At 36.4% G+C, this 23,487-nt stretch overlaps 1 protein-coding gene across 1 annotated transcript in view; it reads left to right on the plus strand.

Annotated features, from left to right (window-relative positions):
- The window catches only part of SNTG2 (syntrophin gamma 2), a 295,649-nt gene that overhangs the window by 193,561 nt on the left and 78,601 nt on the right, over window positions 1-23,487 (plus strand). Inside the window, exon 9 of the mRNA XM_067294829.1 lies at window positions 13,521-13,648. Coding sequence (XP_067150930.1) covers window positions 13,521-13,648 — 128 coding nt within the window. The remainder of the gene's footprint in view (window positions 1-13,520; window positions 13,649-23,487) is intronic.

The raw sequence follows: 23,487 nt of genomic DNA on the forward strand, positions 1-23,487 counted from the left end.
TTATGGGAAAGAAAGAGCAGGACTACTGTTTCCTCAGACAGTGGGGCCTGGTTTCTTTAAGGCTAAGGATATTTAAACCCCTTTAATTTCACCTTGGTAGCGGAGATCTGACTCACCTGAATAATCTGTTACATCTTGTGAGTTTTTACTACAGTTGTTTCTACCTTCCTAACCACAGTCAGATCAATGCTGTATTAGACAATGCACATATATTAATGGGTGCAAATGCTGCTCCAAAAAGCATGCAGTGCAAAGGAAAGGATAGAAATGAGAGAAAAGGAATTACTGTTTTGCCAGTTTTACAAGCTGTCATTCAGCATGTCTGTTCTGAAAAACAATAATACACAGATACTTGAGCTAATGCTATGCCAGGCTGTAACACTCACGTGACACAATGGAAAATGCTGTGGAAATACTGACTTGTATCACATAGAAAGTAGTCTAGTCATGTTAACATAAAGCTGTTTCTGCCTAGCATACCATTTTCAGTTCTGGTGCTAGCTTTCAGTCTTCTGTTTGACATACCTTTATGAGTGTTACTGTGCAGGGTCTGTTATATGTGGTATGTGATATCATCTTCAGGATTTATATACAGCCTTCCTACAATATTTGAGCAGTATGCAGTAGAGCACTTTAACCAACAGACAGGGATTTCAGTAGTGCATACATCAAAACAGAAAAGCCTTTCAATGAACCATTACCTCAGTAGTGACTCCCCAAAAATCACAGTATCTATATACTTTCTGGAGCATAAAGAAATGAGCCGAAGTGCCCTCTTTATGTCTAATTATTTTGTGCTTTGGCACTGTGACAAATGCTATAGGGATTGGTAGTGACAGCTACATTCAGCTGTATATGATATGTGGTTTATTGAATACAATGTGAAATCTCAGAGGGGAACAAAAAAGGTTCAGTCCTTAGTACTAAAGGAGGATCTGGTCTCAAGGCTAGAGATTACAGGTCATGTACCTCAATGATTCTAACTACAAAACAATGGGGAAAATACAATATGGATATTCTTGCTGTCCAGATGTAGATTTCCAGGCCGGCCCACTGGAGAAAAAGCAAAAGCCTGAAAAACTTTTAATAAAGACTTATAGCGAAGGTATGACAAAAATACCATTGAATTATTATTATTCAATAGGATAGTTGCCAGACACATGGGGAGAATGTAGTTGTTTTTCATTTGTTTGAAAATCCAGCTTCCCTGAGATAAGGTAAATGGTCTAAAAGTGGTACTCTGATAAGCGAACTAAGACCAAAGTAGACCATGATTTTCTGTGTGTTCATGTAATTTAAGAACTCCAAGTAAATTTTGGTAAAGTGTATGATGAGTTTGGTTGGTTAGATGAAACTAAATAAGCATTTAGGATTTTCTAAATTGCTTTAAAATCTTTTTTCCTTAGTTACTTTGTTTCATCTATTAAATTAAAATGTTCTGCATAAAGAAAGACATTGTCTACTTCATCACCTGCTACAGCTTATAAAAAAGAAAAAATACAGATGTCCAATGGTTGATGGGACCTGTAGGATGCTAAATATTTAATAGAGTATGCAAGATCCTGGTTTCAGAGTAAGAGAAAGGTATGGCTCAGTCAAGCCCATAAAAGGCAAAAAAGGAAAAGGCTCCAAGAAAGGGGATGGATACCCCAATACAGAGAGAAAAGGCTATATTGAATTGAGATCCAAGTGCTGCCGTACATCTAAAAGCTTCAATGGTTTTATTTTTTGATTGCTTATATGGCATCTTCCAAGTCAGTATAAACACACTATATATCATTCTGAAGTTTTATTTTATTCTCCATTTTTACCATCCTGTAGCTCACTTTGAAGAAGTTTCAAGATTTCAGATCAATACTTTTTCTATTAGAATGGTTTAGCATGTGATACCAGTAGACTCAGCCATTTCTTGATGAGAAAGTCCATGATTTTCTCACCGAGAATGAAAGCATTATAGGTATAGATCTCGAAGCTTTAAATTGACTTCCAATTTACACTGCATCATTTAGTAATGTATGTGCATAAAATGTAACAAATACAAAGAATAGCTCCCTTACTTAGAGGGGCAGTGCTGGTTACTGTCCTGAAAGTAATCATCAATATCTGCTGAACAGAAAAGAAAAATGTTGCAATAGATGAGCATAGCTAGGTACACTTAAATATTTTGGACTGCTGCTGGGCTGAGGACCTATATGAAATGAGATAAATACACTGCAAATAAGTGCACTCCTTTTACTTCATGAATAAATTTGAAATGGCTGTCTCTTTTCTGCATACAGGGAAAAGTAATCTGAATTTTCTGTTCTGATTACACCTTTCAGGAATAGTAGCAGTAGAAAAATAGGCTGGAAGAAGACGATTAATTAATGCCCTCCTACTCTACTAATACCAAATTGTATATGAAATTATTTTGATATTGAGTAAGAAAATTGTTTAGTTTAGATTTAGGTGTTCAAAAATACTGTATGTCTCTAATTCAGATTAGAGTTGATTGGGACTTTCACTCTGACATTACTGAAGTGAGTAAATGGTACCTTTAAGTCTTACCTTTTAGTTATATTGATCCCCACTGTCACTGTTAATCCTTTCACCAGACATATTTCTTCTGGTATTGAAACTGATTGTTGTTTGTCATTTCTTCTGAGCAGAAATTAAACACTTTTTAATTTCCCATTGAAGTTTAACTCAAACATGGTTTTATGATTTTTTTTTTTAAACTTAGAGCCTTAGCAAAGTCTGGTGAAAGGAAATACAGAATTGCAAAAGTCTTATTAGCTGCTAAATAAGTAAACACTGAGCAATATTTATTATTTTATGATATCTAATACTAGTAAAAAAAAATTCAGTTAAAACTCTGGAAATTGATCTGATGTTCACATACTGTCCAGGAGGAAGCTTTACATTTTTTAAGTAGGGCTGGCCTTGTTCTGTTTCCACTGGAAAATAAATCAGACCAAGAAAGGTCACATAAAAGATTCTGGCTTTGTGTAGTCTTTGTTGAGACTTCTAGCCATAAGCATAACAAAAAAGTGCGGCAGTGGAACTATGGAACTAATATACCAAGCAGAAAACAATAATTAGAGTTGTATTTTGTAGCTATTCTGGTTTCATTTATTATTTCTATGTATTTTTCCCATAAACAGCTCTTTCTTGTTGTGAATAAGTTGTTTTCATATTTTTTTTTATTTTACTTTTCATCAGTAGCACAAAGGAAATGGCTTAGAAGATAAACAAAGCTTAGTTTATTACTTAGTTTTTTATTCTTTCTCATATAGCTAGGGTTATTTTCTTTACCCTTGTACTTTTCCTTTTTTATAAATTTCATTTACAATTAAAATATTTTGAGTTGGTTTGCCTAATTGATGGATCCTAGGGAGCAACTTGTCTGACTGGTCACTAGGAATCCATGTTATAGTAAGTTGTATTGCCCTGTAGGTTCCACTGGTTGTATTGAGTAGTTTAGTTTTGCACAGATAGTTAAAGGAGTTCTATGGAGTAGGTATTACATTACAGAATGATGGTCTTCTGTCTGGCCTAAGATATGCAGGAGTCTAGGAGGAGAGCTCTGGACGAATGACATTTACATTAGATTTTTGGATAAAATCATCTCTCTTTTCTGTCAATATCTGTTCTCCTGCCTATGACTAGAAAATTGCAAAATGGACCACTTCAGGTCCAAACTAGATTATAAAGAGAAATCATAAAGTTGAAACTCTGTTTTAAGAGTAAACAAACAAACTACTGACAATTTCTCAGCCGTTGGCAGTGTGGTGAACAATAGGGACAGCAGCCTTTCAAGTGTCTTGGCAGGGAGCATCAGAAGCTCTTGGTAAGCAGAAAATACTTACATGTGGTAGGATTCATGGGATTGCAGAGTAAATGAGGAAGCTGAAGTGTTATTTAGAAGAAGTAAAAAGGAAGCATTTTTTTAATATATATTAGAAAGATCCACCTATTGTTGCCCCACTTAGTGTAGATTATTGTTCTAAATACCAAGCCCTGATAATGATCAGCATGGAAATAGAGAAGCAGATAGTGATGGCTTGCATCTGAATATGAGTGAAAGACACAGCAGAGGTGGTTCCAAGGTTTGCTGGAGATCTCCAGCTGTTCAGATATACGCTGTAAATGGCCTGTGCAGAAGTAATAAAAAAGAGGCAACAGGTTCTCCCACAAGGTTCCATCCAGTGTTATTCCTCAAGTCCCTAAGGATGTGCAGTTCCTCAGACTGTGTGGAATTATAAAACTTTGCCTATCCATGAGCTACTTTCTCTGTGCAGGGACAGTACTCCTCATTTGAGGATGTGAAAAGCTCCCCAAAACTGTCTGCAATAGCTGAAGTTTGGATATACTCACATTTATACTATAATTTCGTATTAATCTCAACATTATTTTCCTTATTGTTCTTTTCCTTATATACCTGTAACATTCCTTATATACCTGTGACATGTTTTGATTTCTGACTGCAGTTAAAATTTGAGGAGAGGCACAATTACTTTCTGCTTTTTGTGCTGAAATTTAATATAAATTACTCTGTTTCCCTGCCACCGTCCCCATCTCCCCCCAGAAAAGAATATATCTAGAAAAGCATTCCAGGTAAGGTCATTGAGGTTACTCAGGAACCAATTAGATACTAGCCCGGGGGAAACAAATTAAAGAAAAAGGTGCAAGATTCTGTCAAATAGTCCATATCTATTCTCAAAAAATATCTTAGTCAGGCTTGTACCTTATTAAGTCATTAAAAAATAATAATGTAATGGTACCTGGCAGCACAACTGTAATGAAATATTCATTAATATTTCCATTGTAAATCACTTCTGGATAAATTTATATAATTGAAAGGTTTGTAATTTGCTCCTCACCAGTAACAGAAATACTAATCCGACTGATTTAAACTCACAGCTACTGCAGTGAACAGGGCAGCATAAGCCCCTAACACGTACTGCTATGACTCTCATGTAAACACCACATTATAGGTGTTCGTTCAGTGTCTGCAAGAGCAGCCATTAAATTAAAAAACATTAAAAGTCTGTGAGAGCAGCTATTAAATTTCAAAAGCATACATATGAGACAGCCTTAGAATCAAATCAATTTTTTTTTCTGTGACAGAAAGAGAGGGGGCAATATTTTCACATGCTGTTTCACCTTCCCATTTAATTAAACAATGTCTACCGATTAAAATAACGTAGAATAGAGCTGTGTAATTAAAAGTTGCTGCTTTCACTGAATTTTAAAGACATCAAATTACTTGTCCAAATTGTTATTTCATCTGGAAGAGCTTCTTTCCTATATAGAAGCCTTTATCTATTAAAAGATTTGGTGATGCATGCTTTACCACATAATTACTATCGTTTTAAAGCTGTCACAGAACTGTGCACCTGCATCTAAGCATTCCATTAAAAATAAATAAACACCAACCCTCTGCTGAATTGATGCTGCATCAAAGGAATGCATAAGTATTTTGATATCATCATTAAATTAATTCTGAGACTAGTCTAACACTCTAATTGACTCCTGTTTACAGTGGCTATCTCAATAGTGTGTTTCATTAGCTGGGCAATGCAGAAGTTTCAAGTCATGTCACTGCTCCATGTTGAACATTTGTAATTTTGCTGTTCCATGATTAATATAAGCTACTGTAAGACTCTGCTAATACTAAATGGAACAGTCTTATTTTCTTCTCCAGCTTGTCCCCAGCCTCTGTTTCCTCTCTCTCCCAAGAATCAGTAATGTTCAGCCATACATTGGCCAGATCAGTTCACTGTTCCACTGGAAACTAATCCTACCTATATATATGGGTATACATATATACATATATATGTATATACGTATATTTCAGTCATTGACCTGACTGAAAGCTATAGAGAGTTCATTCAATTCATTGTGAATTGTGTGGTTGCTGGTGCTGTTGCAAGAAATGTAACAAGGAAATATGACTGGGGCAAAGACCAGAAGGTTAGAATCACTGCCATCAGCACCAGCATGATTTTATATCAGCTTAAGCTGATCATGAGACTGCATGCTAAGGCCATAGCTTTGTGTACATTTAAGTTTGCATTCACCAGCAATAGTAGTGAAAGAAATTCTACCTATCCCCTAAACTAGTAATTCTCATCTGTGCCTCCTGTGTACCTTTTCATGCTTCTGTAGTGAACTGGACTGGGGAATTGATCCAAGTTAAAACTAGCTGGCAAAAACTTCTTCACATAATTGTACAAATAATGTTTGTGTGTGGGGTGGAAGTGCTGCATTCTTTTGACAATGATGCTAGAATGTGCAGGCTTTAAGAAGTGAAAATTACATGAAATTATAGCCTTGTTTAGAGTGGTGCAACTTCACAGGGTATTGGCTGGTTCTGAGGCTTTTAGACTATACAGGATGAGCTTTCCAACTTCTCAAGTTCTCTGCCACTCCACCTCCAATTTTAGTTATTAGTCTACATTGAACAAACCCTGAACACAGTTTTACTAATCAGAACTAATGTACTTGAGCATATTCAAAGACTTGTACAATTTCTTTGGAAATTATAAGACTCTAAAGCCCTTCCTCCAAATTAACTGTAAGACAAATCAGCCTGCTTTGAAAACCATATTACATTGAGGGCTTTCTTTTCAGTATGCTCTAATATATCTAGTAATGGAGGTTCAAACAGAGTAATGGAGGTACAAACTCTAGTTTGTACCAAAAAGATGCAAGAAAGTTAATATTTACTACACTCAAAGTTTTACTAAAATCCATCAAAACTGATTGTCCAATGTTTTCAGTTATAGCTTAAGGAAATGAAAATATAGAACAATAGGGCACTTTTTAGCATTTCAACCTCAGAGTTAAAGTTTATACTTTCTGTATGGTTTAAAGTTTCAGTTTATTAATTTCAAATGTTGTATTATAAAATATTGTATTAATGTTGCTAACATTTTCATACACATATTTTATAGAGAAAGATTTGTTTTTCTGTTCAGAACTTTTCAGCAATGCTTACTAAAGAGTAAATAGCAAAAAAATGCTTTAGAAGATAAATAATACTGTCCTCATAACCTCTTATTTTATCCAGTGTCAACAACAGGCAATAATCTAGTATTAGTCATGCTCTTCCATATGCATGTTCTCGATAGAAAAAACACTTTTACAGAACAGGTTCAAGAGTTTAATAATATACTTTGAAAGATAAATTCTCTAAAACAAAAAATGGATGAATTTTAAATGATCAGTAAAGATCTTACAGAAGGAAAGAGGAACTCACAAAAATTAGGCTGTAATTTTTCCTAATGGGTATCCCATTTGATTCTTATTCTTATTCATTTCCTTTTAGATAGTTTTACCTTTCAATCTTCACCAAAACAATAACTTAATTGAAAGTTAAGTTTCAATATAAGAATTCAGTGATCTGTATGTATTTGATCCAAGTTTCCTTGAAAGATGTTGTAAGTGTATATCTTGCCAGTCTTTTGAAACCTGCAAACATGGAAGTTAGCAAGTAATTGCAAAAATTGAGGGGTTTTGATAGAAGATAAAAATCTTACAGAACTCAAATAAGCCTTTTGTGAAATCATTTGCACTGGTTACATTAATAACAGGTCACATTATGTAAAATAAATCTTCTTACACATGATAAATTTTTAAACCCAACTTATTAAATTTTTAAACCTGTATTTTTATTTTTGAACATTGCTTTCATTGTTTTGTTTCATATTCCATTGAAATATTTACTGAGTAGTAAACGCTGGGTATATCCAAAAAGCACATTTTGGGACATCAGTTTATGCCTTTATCCATCCCCAGTGGAGAAACATCATTGGTAGGAGGAACAAACCAATACCAGCCAAACACATTAGCAGGTTGAGAAGAAGTGACAAGGAAGGCAGAGTACCCCCAAAAGAATCACATCTTCTTAGCTATTTCTGGCCCACATCCTTCCAGTAGGATTCTGCAAGAGCAGCAGAAATAGCTTCAAATATCTCCAGTTTGCTAGAGCCTATCAAAACAGGAGGTTGTAACAGGAGGTTATTCAGTTATCAGGAATATCTGGAAATAGAAGCATTCCAGAAAGTGGAAGGTTCCTAGAACCCTTTTTCAATTAAAATTTGCCACCAAGAGTAAGATTGCATTACTTGGAATGAGAAAGCCTTGAATCCTTGACTTGTGCCATCATCTTTGCTGTCCTACACTGCAAGAGACCATTGGAAGCTCAGATATTGGTAAAAAGAAGGTTCTGCCTTCTCCTTCTTTCTCAAAGCTGGTGACAGCAGAGCAAGGCATCACGGTAGTAAAGAAAAAAAGATAGCTTCTTTAAAGGGTACAAATGCTTGATGCTAGTCAGTTTAGTCTTCTAAGAATAAACCCTACCAATTATTGTTGCCTCTTTTTCTTTGCCTAATTGTGCCATGACAATGCTTGCAATAGATACCTTGCTATTCCAGGTATAGTCCTTCATCTTCTTCCACTATGAAGACTTTGCAAGACCTGCCTTCCTGCAAACCAGATTGTATTTGCAGTACAAAGTAAAAAGCATATTTAAGTGCAAGCTTAGGCATGCTGAGTAGCATGACCCTGAGTATTTTTTGGCCCCCAAACTGGCTTAACTCAGCTTCAACCTGTTTGGAACCTGTGTTTAAAGAAAGAGCTGTGTCAACATAGAAAATCACTGTGTCTGCTTTCAAGAGGCAGCGGTAAGAGAAATTGCAAATTAAATTGCTAGGGAAGATTCAGAAGTGCTTTCCTCCAATGACATGATATTTTCTTTGTAGAGATTCAGAATCAGTGGCAGTTTAAAGCTCTGCAAATCATACATCACAACAAGATGAAAAGTTGACAGCCACAGCCAGCTGCAATCCTATTTTCTACCTTCCTCTGTTCTGAGAGTGGAAGCTTGATTATAGAGATGTATCTAATTAGGTCTCCCACTTAACAGAGGACATTTTATTCTACCTATGGAAAGACTTCTTGGTTGACCCATAATGAGTTGTTATAGAATATGTTTAAAAAAACAACAAAGCTCTCGTCTAAATTGTCCTTCATAGGTCAGTGATTGCTAATGGGATACAGAATCGTTCCCTCCTCCAGGTCAACAGTTCACATCTGTCCCAGGTGGGTAGTGATTATGTGTCATTACAAACTGATTCTTGTTCAATGTTCTGTCAAAAATGAGATTTTTGTGCTCAATCCATTTCCTAATGGACAGGTGTTACAAACAAATTGGCATTAATTGGCAACATTGTTGGCGGTCTCAGCAGAAAGCCAAAGGTGTGAAATGGACCAGAGAATAAAAGATGTGATTGCAGAGGTGATCCCTAAACAGCCAAATTTTTAGTGCTTTGGAGGGGCGATGTGGAGAGTTGCAACATGAGCAGCAGCTGTTTCATAGACAGAAGGCTTGAAGGGCAGCCAGCTCAGCACACTGGACTTTGTCCTTCAACACGTGCTTTCGACAGAGTACAAGAACAGAGGAAATATATAGCGTTATTTCTATGGTATATTCTCTACACCTCCAGTGATTTCTCACACACTTCCTGAGCCAGAGTTTGTGTCTTTGCGTTTAGCAGCCCTATTTGGATTTTGATTCCATATATTTGTATTTCTTGATCACATATAAACTTTTAGCCTCTACAGCTTTGTGGATAAAAGTTTCACAGCCTCACTCTATGTTATGTAGAGACATACATTGTTTTTATCCTGCTGCATTTTACCTCTATTTGATATCTCTGCTTCTTCTATTAAAAGACCCAGTGAACCATTGTTTCCTAGACACTTTCTCTGTATTTTTGTTCCTTTATAAATCTTTGCCATACACCCCCCTCAACTGTTTCTTTTCTAGTCTAATGAATCTTTGTCTACTTACTCATTATTTGCATGGAAGCCATTCCATGCCTTTCAACATTTGTTTTTCCCACAACAGCACGATCTTTTTGCTGAGTAGTAATCACCTGTTCATATCCCACCACAGCATATGGAAAGTTAATATTGTCTTTTGTCAAGTGCATTTATTTACATTAACTTTGTCATTTTATCTCTCAACTGGAGAAATATTGAATATCATGAGATTCTTCTGCAACTATATTCATTTTGATTTTCTTGTTATTGTTCTTCATTGCTTGGTGTGCTTAGTAAACTGGGTCAGTCCAGTGTTCACCACCTTGTCCAGTTTGTTCGTCAATATGCATAGGTTTGGCCACAGTTGTCTGTGGGAGTATGATAATGCCCCTCCACAGTGAAAAATGGATATTAATTGCTGTGTTTTGTTTGCTGTATTTTGCTATATTTTAGCTAATTATTTATCTGTATTTATCTTGCCTTATTTCATAGCAAATTAGCTGAGAACCTTTTGTGTGGGACAAATGATTTTTGGAAACCCAAGTGTGCCTTACCAACTGGTTCTCTCATATTAATTGACTGGTTTGAACAACTCTGAAAGATTTGTGAGACATGATCTCTGTGTGCAAAAGCTGTGTTGACTTGATTCTTCCCCAGTTTGTTATGTCTATCCATGTGTTCACTAATTTTGAAGGGGATAAATCAAAGGATGAGTCTCAAATTGAAATGTAATAGGTTATAGGACAAACTGAACAAAATGAACTGTTGGTCCTATGATAGAGTTTACTTTTTGTGTGGTAGCCTATGGCCATGTGTATGCCCTCTTTTTCCCTTAAGAAGATAAAGAGGGGTCAGTCTCTACTTTGTGCTCTACCATAAACTGGGTACTAAAATATGTTTCAGTATGAAGTAGACATTTGAGAATGTCACCAGCTTGACCCCTTTGTATCCTTTCCCTATTCCTTGTCGTTACAGACCAGATCATGCAGTACATATTCCACAGCTATAAGTAGTCCAGAACTGGAAAAGCTATTACTCTTTCTAATGTGTTTCTCAAATATCAAAAAACAGAAATTGTCTGTGGAAGCCAAATTTTCCTTAGAGTTTACATCAACTATAATAATATTTCTCCTACTGTAGTATCATTAATAGATTTTGACCAGCTGTTTTTGGTTATTTGTTTTCTTTCAATTCGTGAATCTAATGAAGGAATGCGATGTGGATTTTCTAAAATTCTGTTCTTTGCTTACACTGAGATATTTATTCTTTGCACTGGTATCCTACTAAAGCATTTGACTGCAGTGGAAGGTAGCAAATGGAAACATTACACTGTGAGAGTGACTTCCCCATGAATTCTTATCTGCCAAATGCTCTTAAGTTGCCTAAAATTTTACAGGATATTGTTTAGCAGTCTGCTAAAAAAGTACAACTTACAGTTCACGAGAAAAAGACAGACTTTTATCTTTAAATTATCTAGATCTGATCCATATCTAGAGAGTGGAGAGGATGGGAAAAATAGGTGAGGATGCTTCAGAAATTGTGGCTTCTTTACTTTCTGATTCCTGGATATAAATTCAGTGATTGTATTCAAGCATTTATGTTTGACTGTAATAAACTACCTTCAGCTTTATTCTTAAACATTTCAGTTTCCAGACAGGCACTTTAGATTGTGTTGATCATTTTCTACTTCGGATTGCATGAGGTTATGTCACAAAATCATTTGTACAGAATTCAAAAATATGCAACAGATTCTTCACTATGATCTTATAAAATTTATGCAAAGCTCTGGAGACACCTTAGCCTTTTGAGGCTAATTGTATGGAATAGAATTAGTCTATGAACTTTATTATTAAATATTCATACTGCAACAACACCAGGAGATCTCAATCAGATGAAAGCTGGATTTTCCTAGGAACTTGGAAATACTCTAAATAAAATTCTTTTCCCCAAACGGTTTGAAGCCTAAGAGATATTTTAGTATTACCAATTCTGGCAATTTCATTACAAATTTTTCATTTACTGGAAGGCGTTCCTCAGTCACTAACTCTCAGTTGTCCTGTTAGAATATGAAACTCACTGTTCTGATTTATTTAAAGAAATAAATAGAATGATCAGCCCTTGCTGACTGTAAGAGCTTTAGGAAAAAATGTTAACCCTAAAAGCTTATGATCAAGAAAAAGAACTAGAAATAAAACAATTCTCAGAATGTTCTTTATTTTGAGTAAGTTTTATGGCTTTTGAACACCAGGGCTTAACAGAGCTGAAGCTAGGTCATCCTGTAGTTTATTTACTTTTGTAAGTACTACTCAGTGCATATTTGTGACCTTTTTTAAAATAGCCAGCTTTCAACTACATTCTGTACTAGGAAATTCTCTCTACAACCTGGAATAAATAATTTTGGTTCAGAGATAGAGAACATCGATGCCTAGTTTTGACCTTAATAGTTATGTCTCTGAATCTGTCTCAGCTGCTTCTCTGTAAATAGTATTGCTATCTTTATAAAAGAGTGCAATGCTCAGATGTCATGATAGTGAGGAGATAAAAGTACCAATGAAAACTTTCCAAGTTTTTATTTTTATGCACTTAGTAAGAAGCTCCTTGCTGTTCTATTGTTCCCATTTAATAATCATTTTGCAGTACATAATCATGATCATAAATCCTGAGTGGTACTCTGAACAATGAATTCCAGCAGTTACTCAGCTGTTTCTAATTTAATTGATTTTTGCCTGTAAACACAATTTTCAAATCAATTGCAACCAAAACCAGTTGCCACCATTTCTTTCTAAATTTGGACATATTTCTGTACTTTCACTGATGTAAACCTCTGTTTTTACAAATGGTGTAAACCTCTGGACATTATGTCATAAAGAACAAACTACATATATATATATACCACTACATATATATATTAGTGTTAGTGGTTCTATGACACCTTTAACAATCTAAAAAATACTTTTAATCATGTTTCATTCTGTGGTGCCTTCATGAACTAATTAAATAATTAGCTGTGATACATAAGAGGCAATATATATTAGGAGGCTGAACAATCTCTGTATACTCTCTACTTTAGGTTTGGCTAGACCCTTTTATCGATGACAGTATGTCCAGTCTAATTCCCCTAACTTAATTTGCAATGGCATTTACACACATTTAATTTAATGTTATTTTCTTTTGTTTGTTCTCATAACATGAACTGAGTACGTCATACAAGTACATATTTTCACTGTTCTGAGATCTGGACATCTTTTACTGCTTAAATAATGCCAGCAATCTTTACTAGAAAAAATATTTGGAGGAAAACTTCAAAGATAAAATTTTTAAATTCATCAGTCCTTATATAGTTAGTGATAACATGAAATTCAGGATTTGCAATCTGTTATTAAATAACACTATGGATAAAAGTCACAATGAATAAATAAGAAACCAGTATTCTGCATGACTACTGTAGTCTTTGCATATATATACTGAAATTAAAATTACTGAAATACTGAAATTAAATCACAAGCATAGTATCAAGATGGCCAGTGCTCTTTTCTTACACAAATGCTTTTTTTTTAAATCCTTTCTACTAGATCCTGAGCTTCTTGAATACTTCTGTTGCTATATATTATTCACTTCCAGGACAAGCACAGCCAGAAATGCATATTTATGCTTTATGCACTATGTTGTCTGATAGACTGTGCTTACTGATTCTCATTTATTTTGTACAGGCTCCACCATCACCTTCTTCACCCATAGCTAATGAACCAAAATACGAGAAGCGCTGGCTAGACACCTTATCAGTTCCTCTGTTGATGGCTCGAATCTCGAGGTACAAAGCTGGAACAGATAAATTAAGGTTTGTAATCTAAAAAGGGAAGCACTGGGTTAGCTAGCTGGACCTAATACTTTGCTATGGAGTGTTGGCTATGCAAGAATTCTTTGCCTTATGAAAGTCTTTAGTTCTTATTATAAAATATATATATATATGCTGGTCATCTTCTCTTGAAATTAATGGTATGTTTGGTGATTACCAATGACAAAGTAAAAAAGTATAGTAAACATAGCTCCATAAAATATGTTTCCATAATCGGTTTTATCTTGGGAGTTCAGTTACCATCAGCAGATAGTGCAGAGGTTAAGCTTGGCTTTACTTGAATTAGTTTTTAAGGTATTACATTTCACTCCATATCTCTATAATAGAATACGCCTATATTCCATATTCCCAAGTTCTGATATTGTTAGTTAACACCTTTTTTAAAAAAAAATGACATACTGCACAGTTCTTGTGACTATGCAACATACCATTGTCATATAGAAACAAATATTGACTGTAACAGAGTTTTACAAAGTACAGGGTACAGAAAGTTGTATTTTTGATCATAGAATCTTTTTGCATCTCAGAGACCTAAGCAATGGTTTATAAAGCAGCTGTGGAATAGAATAGAAGAGCTGATTTTGCTGGACTAACAAAAAGATGTGAAAGCAAAAGTATATACTGTCACCTGAAGTAGCTGTCAGCTCCTCTCCCAGACTTTGCGTTAAAGCATTACAAATCAAATAATAATAATCTGTCCAGAAGAGTTTTAGGTTCTTCCCCAGTCTTTGTGTTAACTGTTAATTCTATTCTTTACTAAGTCTCTCATCACTTTCTCCGCCACTTTCTTTCTCCCTCCTTCAGCTGGCAAGTTTGCATGGTCACTCTTCCAAATCTATAACAGGCCTCTATCCATTCCAAAATAAATATATCAAAACAAGGCTTAGAAGTTCTCCTGTGGGTTGAATAAACAAATCTCTGCATGCATGTTTAGGCATCAACTCTTATGATCAGTGTTATTGCACTTAAAGGATAAGTGGGAAGAAGTTAAAACATTTAAACGACTGAGTTCAGTTATCACCCTGCTAGTTAGAAAGTTTCACTCCTGTGCACTCTGTGCGTTAATTGGAGCAATCCAAATGGATTCCAATTCAGAAAATGTCAGCAATGTGTGCATTTTGAGATTGCCTTGAAATAAAACACCTTCTGTTATAAGTATTTTTCATGGAAGGAATAAGAAGCCTAGTGCTTTCAGCCTCAGCCTTGGACAGATGCAGTCTCTTGTGATGCATCTGGCTCCAGTATATACTTTCTGTACACAGCATTCCACTATTGCTGTTCTTTTGCTCTTTCTTTTAAACACTACAGGAAGTTGGAATCATTCCATAGAGCCTGTCACTATCACATAATACTTCAGTTCTACTGATACGCACCCTGCTGCTTTTTATTTTTGGTAATCCTACAGGAATATCCACAAGAGCATTAAAGGAATACCATGAGAGTAATTGCTGATGAGGCCATTCACATGTTCTTACCAATGCTGTATTCTTATGAGGGGTACCAGACTGCTCTTACCTGTTCTCTCCTCCTCTGAAATACATGCTGATATTCTTACTATTATCCCACGTATTACTCTTTCTTTTACATTTCTCCATGTTTGTATAAGCATAAATTCCAGCATTTGTCTTCAGTACTTACTTTATATAATCAAATGTCTGCCTTGCATGAAATGAAACCTATAAACAACTCTAAGGATAAATGGTAACATCAGTCTGGATAAAATCCCTTCTTTCAACCATATCTGCATATCTCGACTCACTTTCACATTTCAGCCATCAGTCTAAATTCATTTGAATGAGTCCATGCCAATTTCCTTGAATATATCATGGGTCTAGCTGACTAATTTGCTTTTTTTGCCATTCTCTGAATATTTATTTAGAGTCTGTCTGCATAAATTAGGTAAACAGTATGCCTGCTTTTTCACTATTAAATGAGTTTATTAATCTATATGTCATCCTTGCTACTTTCTGAATCCCTCCTGTTCTCTGTCATGGCTTTGTTTTGCTGTAATGCTTCTTTATATATTTCTTTCTATATACTTCTTTATATATTATCCTCAGGATAATATATAGGATTATCTCAGTTGATCTTAAGAACGTGCACTGGCACTGGAACAGCCACTCTTGTTTTTAAGTCCGTATCATTGAACTATTGGAACTGTTTTCTGTAGTATCACATACACAGCTGTGTGCTTTCTCTTCTACTGGGTGAACTGTATGAAGGGCCTTTTCCCCTGCCCTCTACATCAATTAAACTGAGAAAGAATGATCTGTATCATTCTTTGTATCAGAATGATCTATGTCCTGATGGCTTTAGGAATTTGCTTGCAACTGTGCAAAATGTTATGGTTTGGGAAAGATTATTAAAGCCTGTGTGATTATCTTGCTGTCTATCCACTCAGCCACATAACACACACTGCTTTCTTCCAGTCCTTCTTTCCCCGCTGGAAAACCAGCTTTTTCACCTCTGAAATTCTTGCAGATAGCCACAGCAGACTTAGCATTTTTTTGTTATTAAAATCAATTGCTTAATTGCTGTGGCTTGTTTTAATATATAGTTTTGTACAGTATATGTGTAGTATCTTTAAGCCCAACTATTCTTGCTGTTCTGATGTGGAAAACTGCTGTCAGTCAGTTTACATGACCTCATGCACTTTTCTTTTCTTGTCCTTCATAATTTTCAGCTTTCTTTTTCTAGTATCGTAAATAATCTCCAGCCTTCAGACAATCTTATGAACAAAAAAGAGATTGCCTGTCATAAGGTCAAACAGAGTCTGATATGTTACTGAAGGCCATCTTTTTGTTGCTTTTACTTTAAAAAAATATTGAGTATGTCAATGTATAGCATGTCAGTGTCTTGCTGAATGTCTTTGACCATTTTTTTGGATTAGAAACATTTTATAAGCTAGAGTTGTCTGTTAGACTATAATATAACTTTAGTGTGGTATTAGATCAGGTCTAATCTAATCTAATCTAATTAGGTTATATCATTTCCTTTGTGGTTAAACTACATGTTTTAAAAAGCTTGGTACTTCTTCTGAGCTTTCCAGTAACTTTGGCAAGATAATGCATACTTTTAGCTCTTGTGTCATCAGATGGCCAGGAAAACCTGTATCTGTTTGATTGTTATTCTTTTCTTCACTATAAAGAAAAGGATTTACCTTTGACTTTTCATTTCACTTGATTTTTCATTTGATTTTCCTCATGAAGTCTTCAGTCTTTTGACTTAGTGTCAAAGAGTACATTTTTTCATATATATTAGATTTCGTCAGCACCAGAGGTATTAACAGAAACCAGAGAGAATGGGAAGAAATTTTTTCCTTCTTTATACTCAAAGAGGAATGATTAAAAATACTGCAAAGGTCAAGTCCATGAAGTGTGTTTGCCCCACACAAACACGTTTTTGTTACAAAACAAAAACGGAAGAAAAATGGTCCCAGGATACCTAAAGGAAAGATAAGAAATGTAGTAGATATCTCTTCTCTTCTCAGTGCAGGATTTTTCTAGCTATATCTTGAGAGAGTATGAGTATGGGCAAGAAATAATAACTACCCAAGTCACCCCTAATTAGTGTATTTCAGATTGTTGATATGATTGGAGTTTATCTGAATATTTCTATGTAGCATGTAGATTAGTGTACTCTTTTTGGTAACTTACTAAATCAATAACTTTTTTATTTGCTTGCTTTTATAATACAGCACCACCACTTTTATCATCCTAAAGTTCTCATCAATCCATCAGTGTCTTAAATGCCCTGTTTTCTGTGTAAATATTACAGTAATATATGCCGTGAAAACTCTGTTCCTGTGAATATTAATTGCTACTTGGTGATGGAAACATTAGGGATAGAGTTGGTCACTAATTGTAATATAAGTAAGTTTGACAGTGAAATACTGAGATCAATAAGTCTTTCTCACCCAAAGTATGCACTTCACAAGTTTGTAGTTACATAAAAGAGGGAGAAAATAGTTCTATTAATCTATAGCCTTTCAGTTTTCTTAGAGAATGTCTAAAACCTTAGAAAAATGTGTAGATAAGTATTTTTATTCTTTTAGCAGTTGCTGATAGTACTACATAATCACCTTTATTTGCTGCATTGACCAGAGCTTTAAGAAGTGAATATTGTATATCTGTAACCTCTGGAACATTATGAATTTAGAGACTGGGGGAAAAAAAAACCCTCATTTGGAAGCAGATGGAAACTAAATTTAAGAAATGAGTGGACTGGAAGTAATGTAGGCACAGCAGCTATGATCCCGTGTAGCTATTATCCCAATTAAAAAAACAGCTTAATTAGGTTTTGGTGTTATTTTCTATTTCTTGATTTTCTGGTCATTGTAATTATTGCATTGTATTGTGTTTTTTGTTTTGTTTTGTTTTTATAATTGGCTTACTGGGTTTTTAAGAGAGAGAATCTTTCTTAAGTCATCTATTTCCCATTTTAACACTTCAGTGGGTTAACAAAATGCCTTTAATTAGGCAAGTAAATAGGACAGTAAGAAATGAAGCAAACCGTTTTGAGATAAGGAAGGTGTATCAATTGAACAAAGAATGAGTATGTAAATGAAAAATACCACAGCCAAACTGGAATCTAACTCCAGCAAAGGGGCCAGTAGGGTAGGAAACCATGGCAGAGAGTAACAAAAGGAAAAGATGAGGGCAATTTGTAATGAAAAAGAAAGTGTTGATTTAGAGAGATATTATTAATAGAGTGCCTTAAGGACTAATTTGGCCGCTGCTGATGCAGAACATCATAGAATTACACTAATCAAGCTCACTGGTGACACAGAATCAGTATCATCAGTACAGAAAAGGAGCACTATATCTTAAAAAAAAGGAACTAATGGAAACGGGATGCAACCTAACAGTACAAAGTGCAGGGACATGGCATTAGGGATTGTAACTATTGTAACAGGGCAGTTTGATCCTTAAGGAAGACTTATAGTTTGTCACAGTTCTGCTCAAGCAGCAAGATATTTTGGAAATCAGTTGTCAGGAATCAAGTAAATGCAGGCTACAGAATAAGATCTGCTCAGCAGAATATAAACACAGAGATATCCAAGAAGTGGCTAGGCATTCTGCAGATCTCTCCACGGAGAGACATACCCTTGACTAAAATGAGCTGCTAACTCAGAGAAAAATCAAGATATAGGCAGGAAAGAAAAGCTAGACAGGAACTGTGCCACACGGAATTAGAGATCAGTACTGAGTACTGATTCTCAGATAGGGAGCATTTTATTACCTGTTCCTTATGCAGCAAGTGAAGTAGAATGTCTAAGTCAGAAATTAGACATCCTTTAGGATGCCAGATGTTTGCAGTCTAAAAGTGTATCAAAAAATCAGTGACATGAAAATTAAGGAAATTGCTGCTTCTTTGCAGTATAGAGCAGTGTATTTACATGCTCTTTACAGCTCATATATATCCCTTTAATTTGTTCAGCAGCATGAAGGCAGCATAGCAAGAGGAGTGAGCTGGCTTATTTTTTGAATCTTCACCCTTGCAATATTTAGCTGAATTCTAGCTTTGAAGTCTGTACTGCAATTAAGTGTGCCACAAGCAAAAATGAAGCATCCTCATTCTTTTCAGAATCCATGTATTCAGGAACCACTTCCCCTTATCCCCAAAGGTTGCATGTTGCACACCTCTTCATTTGTGCTTCTTCTAGTAAATAGCATTCCTTAGAAGACAGAATCATGGATCACAGTGTGGCATATTGTTAGCAAGCAGAAGAAAAGGCAAAAGAAATCTCCTTCCTATCCCCCCCAAAAGATAAACAGATTAATACTGTCAGAGGATTGTTCATATTAATATTACCACGGAGGTCAAAGAATTATTACTTTTTTTTTTTCTTTCTGGAGGTGGTGAGACTTATTTTGCCTTTTCTTCTGATTGCTGACAACATACTAAATTCTAATCCACTAGGATTATTTCAGAAAGACCCTGCCCCCAGATGTCTTCAATAAATGTCTCTGGATAAATAGCCTTGGATTTCAGTGGCAGACCTGCTTGCTTTCCACTTACTTTGGCATCAAAATAGGAAAAAAATAAGTCTGGAGTGAGCTGAATATGTTGAAGTGAGTAGTCGTGGTGCTCATTACTGAGCTTTATTGCTTTTGTTTTTCAAAATACCTGTTTGTTCAAGAAGTGACTGTTTTCAGAGATGTGTTATTGAAAAAATCTGATTTGCACTATGTTAGCTTATTGTTATTAATAATAATAATAAAAATATAAAAGCAAGCTATATTGCTCTTCCTTCTGAAAGCAGAGGGTTTCTAGACTTCAAAGAAATCTACCACATTGCTAAGTATGTCATGCACATGAACATCCATTCTTCCCTAACAAACACGTCTGAATTTCATATACCATATAAACTATATATTTAAATCATGTGGAGAGCTGAAAAATCTTGAAGAAGTAATCCTTTGCATATAATTTAAACAAAATGTACCTGATGTTCTCTGTATTCATGACACTGATTAATACAATTCAGTTGCCATGGGTTATAGACTGTCCTCTTGCCAAAAGGCTTACAGAGCATGAGAGGAAACTGAACCTGATTCTGAACGAGCATTACAATGGCAGAGCAATCCAATAATTGTTATCTAAATGAAGATTTTATTAGCCATCTTATATGTCAGGAAATAACTAGGGACACCTATATATTATATATGAGACTGAAGCTATTGACCTGTCAAGTCATCTGTAAAGGCATCATTAAGATAAATCCAGTTTTCCTACAAGGAAGGTAGTAGGATGGCTTATTATTTAAAATTTTCACATCTCCCACACACTCCCATTGTGCTGAAAGACCAATTAGAAAATAACATGCCTCTGTATCATCCAAGTGATTAAAAGAAAATACAAATACTTGCATTAAGACTTCTCAAAATTACAGCTGAAGGGTTTCTTTTTTTTACCTTTGCTTGTATTTATTTTGACAATTCATTCAATAAGATGAATGAAAACAATCTTGTCTGCTTTTTTTCTTTGTCATTTTAAATTCATATTTAGTAATATTTTCTTGTATTTTCTAAGATGAGTTAACGTGATTATGCTCTGTTTCTACAAAGATCTGCATGTCGATAATGTAAGGCAAACCAACATTCCAACTAAATTCCATGGGACTATTCACATTCTTAAAATCTTTATGGATTTGGAACTTAATAGGTGAGATTGCTCTTGTCTGACTGTAACATGAAATAGTTGCTCATCTACAAATGTGCTGAATCCCCGGACTCATCTTAGAGTTAATGGAGAGAAATAAGAATCTCCAGAGAATGATTCACCTGACCTATCTTGTGCACCTACTTATGATAAAACAAAATTTTTCCTGAGTTTAGCATGCCTTGCTTATAGAATCATAGAATAATTTAGGTTGGAGGGGTCCTGGACATCATCTAGTCCAACTCCTTGCTCAGAGCAGGTCTAATGGGATCATATGTCACTAATGTCACCCCAGTCTTCCAAAAGGGCAAGAGGGAGGACCCAGGGAACTACAGGCCAGTCAGCCTCACCTCCATCCCTGGAAAGGCAATGGAGCAGCTCATCCTGGAGGCCGTCTCCAAGCATGTGGAGGACAAGAAGGTGATCAGGAGTAGTCAGCATGGCTTCACCAAGGGGAAATCATGCCTAACCAATCTGATAGCCTTCTATGATGGAATGACTGGCTGGGTAGATGAGGAGAGAGCAGTGGATGTTGTCTGCCTTGACCTCAGCAAGGCTTTTGACACTGTCTTCCATGACATCCTCAGAGACAAGCTCAGGAAATGTGGTTTAGATGAGTGGACAGTGAGGTGGCTTGAGAACTGGCTGAATGGCAGAGCTCAGAGAGTTGTGATCAGCGGTGCAGAGTCCAGTTGGAGGCCTGTAGCTAGCGGTGTCCCCCAGGGGTCAGTCCTGGGTCCAGTCTTGTTCAACTTCTTCATCAATGACCTGGATGAAGGAACAGTGCACCCTCATCAAGTTTGCTGATGATACAAAACTGGGAGGAGTGGCCAATACCCCAGAGGGCTGTGCTGCCATTCAGAGAGACCTGGACAGGCTGGAGAGGTGGGCGGAGAGGAACCTCCTGAAGTTCAACAAAGGCAAGTGCAGGGTCCTGCACCTAGGGAGGAATAACCCCATGCACCAGTACAGGTTGGGGGTTGACCTGCTGGAAAGCAGCTCTGCGGAGAAGGACCTGGGAGTGCTGGTGGACACCAAGTTAAGCATGAGGCAGCAATGTGCCCTTGTGGCCAAGAAGGCCAATGGTCTCCTGGGGTGCATCAGGAAGAGTGTTGCCAGCAGGTGGAGGGAGGTGATTCTCCCCCTCTACTCAGCCCTGGGGAGGCCACATCTGCAGTACTGTGTCCAGTTCTGGGCTCCCCAATACAAGAGGGTTGTGGCACCACTGGAGCAAGTCCAGCGTAGGGCTACAAAGATGATTAGGGGACTGGAGCATCTCTCTCAGATGAGGAAAGACTGAGAGAGCAGGGCCTGTTTAGCCTGGAGAAGAGAAGGTTCGGGGGGGATCTTATCGATGCATGTAAGTATCTGAGGGGAGGGTGCCAAGAGGATGGAGCCAGACTCTTTTCAGTGGTGCTTAGCGACAGGACGCGAGGCAACAGGCACAAACTGAAAAACAGACAATTCCATCTGAACATGAGGAAAAACTTTTTCACGGTGAGGGTGACAGAGCACTGGAAGAGGTTGCCCAGAGAGGTTGTGGAGTCTCCTTCTCTGGAGATATTCAAAGGCCATCCGGACAAGGTCCTGTGCAACGTGTTCTAGGTGACCCTGCTTGATCAGGGGGGTTGGACTAGATGATCTCCAGAGGTCCCTTCCAACCTCAACCATTCTGTGATTCTGTGATTCATATGGCTCGGGGCCGTGCTCTGTCAAGTCTCAGACACTTCCCAGGATAAAGAGTCCACAGCCACACGGTGGCAGTATTTGATACTGGCACCTGTGTCAGTATTTGATCACCTCCATGGCAAAAAAATAAAAATAAAAATCCTATTGTCTAATTGTAATTTGCCATGTTCTAACTTCTGTTTGTTGCCTCTCATCCATATACATAGACAATAGAACTTTACATAGCTAAATTGGGTGAAATGCATCTCACTTGGATTATTCCTAACTATAATTATGCTGAAATTATAAAACACTTGCTCACAAGTACACATACACCCTGTTCTCCAGCCTACCACAGTGACCGGTCCTACTAGACATGCTGCACTCAAGAGAGGACAGTAGCACAGTGATATTGCATATAGCTTTCAGTAATTAAAGCTGCTCCTGTTTTCCAGCAAAACTCCTCCACCTCTTTCTTTCATCTGTTATTTCCATACAAATAAAGCATGCTGAGTGTGACAGACTATAATTCCACAGACTTTTCTCCCTGCAGCAAAGCCAATTAAATTATCTCATATCTGCATTCCACTCTCTTGTTTCTCCTTCAGCTGCTTGTTTTCTGTCCTACTCTGTCCTGTTCATAGTGCCAGTGTAACTATTTGTATGACTTCATGAAGAGCAGGATAAGAGACCCGATCAATGCTAAAACTGTCCCATCTCCTCACTCTCCTTTCTTTCTGCACGTATTATTACAAATCTGATGGAATACAGCTGGGAGTTGCTTCTACTGGCAAATCAGCTAAGAACATTTCTGTAGAAGCATAATCTTTGTGTCACTTCACTTATCTTACTCTACTACTCCAAGTTTAATACAAAATAAATCAAAGTTACGGCTTGGGAAGCAAAATGTTCAGCTAAAACAAACATGAAATGCAATCCAAGTTTGTGCTTAATAGCTTGATATATTTTTAGCTCCATAGTTTCTGCTA

The sequence above is a fragment of the Apteryx mantelli genome, chromosome 3 (genome assembly GCF_036417845.1).
Source record: "Apteryx mantelli isolate bAptMan1 chromosome 3, bAptMan1.hap1, whole genome shotgun sequence".
Classification (NCBI taxonomy): Eukaryota; Metazoa; Chordata; class Aves; order Apterygiformes; family Apterygidae; genus Apteryx; species Apteryx mantelli.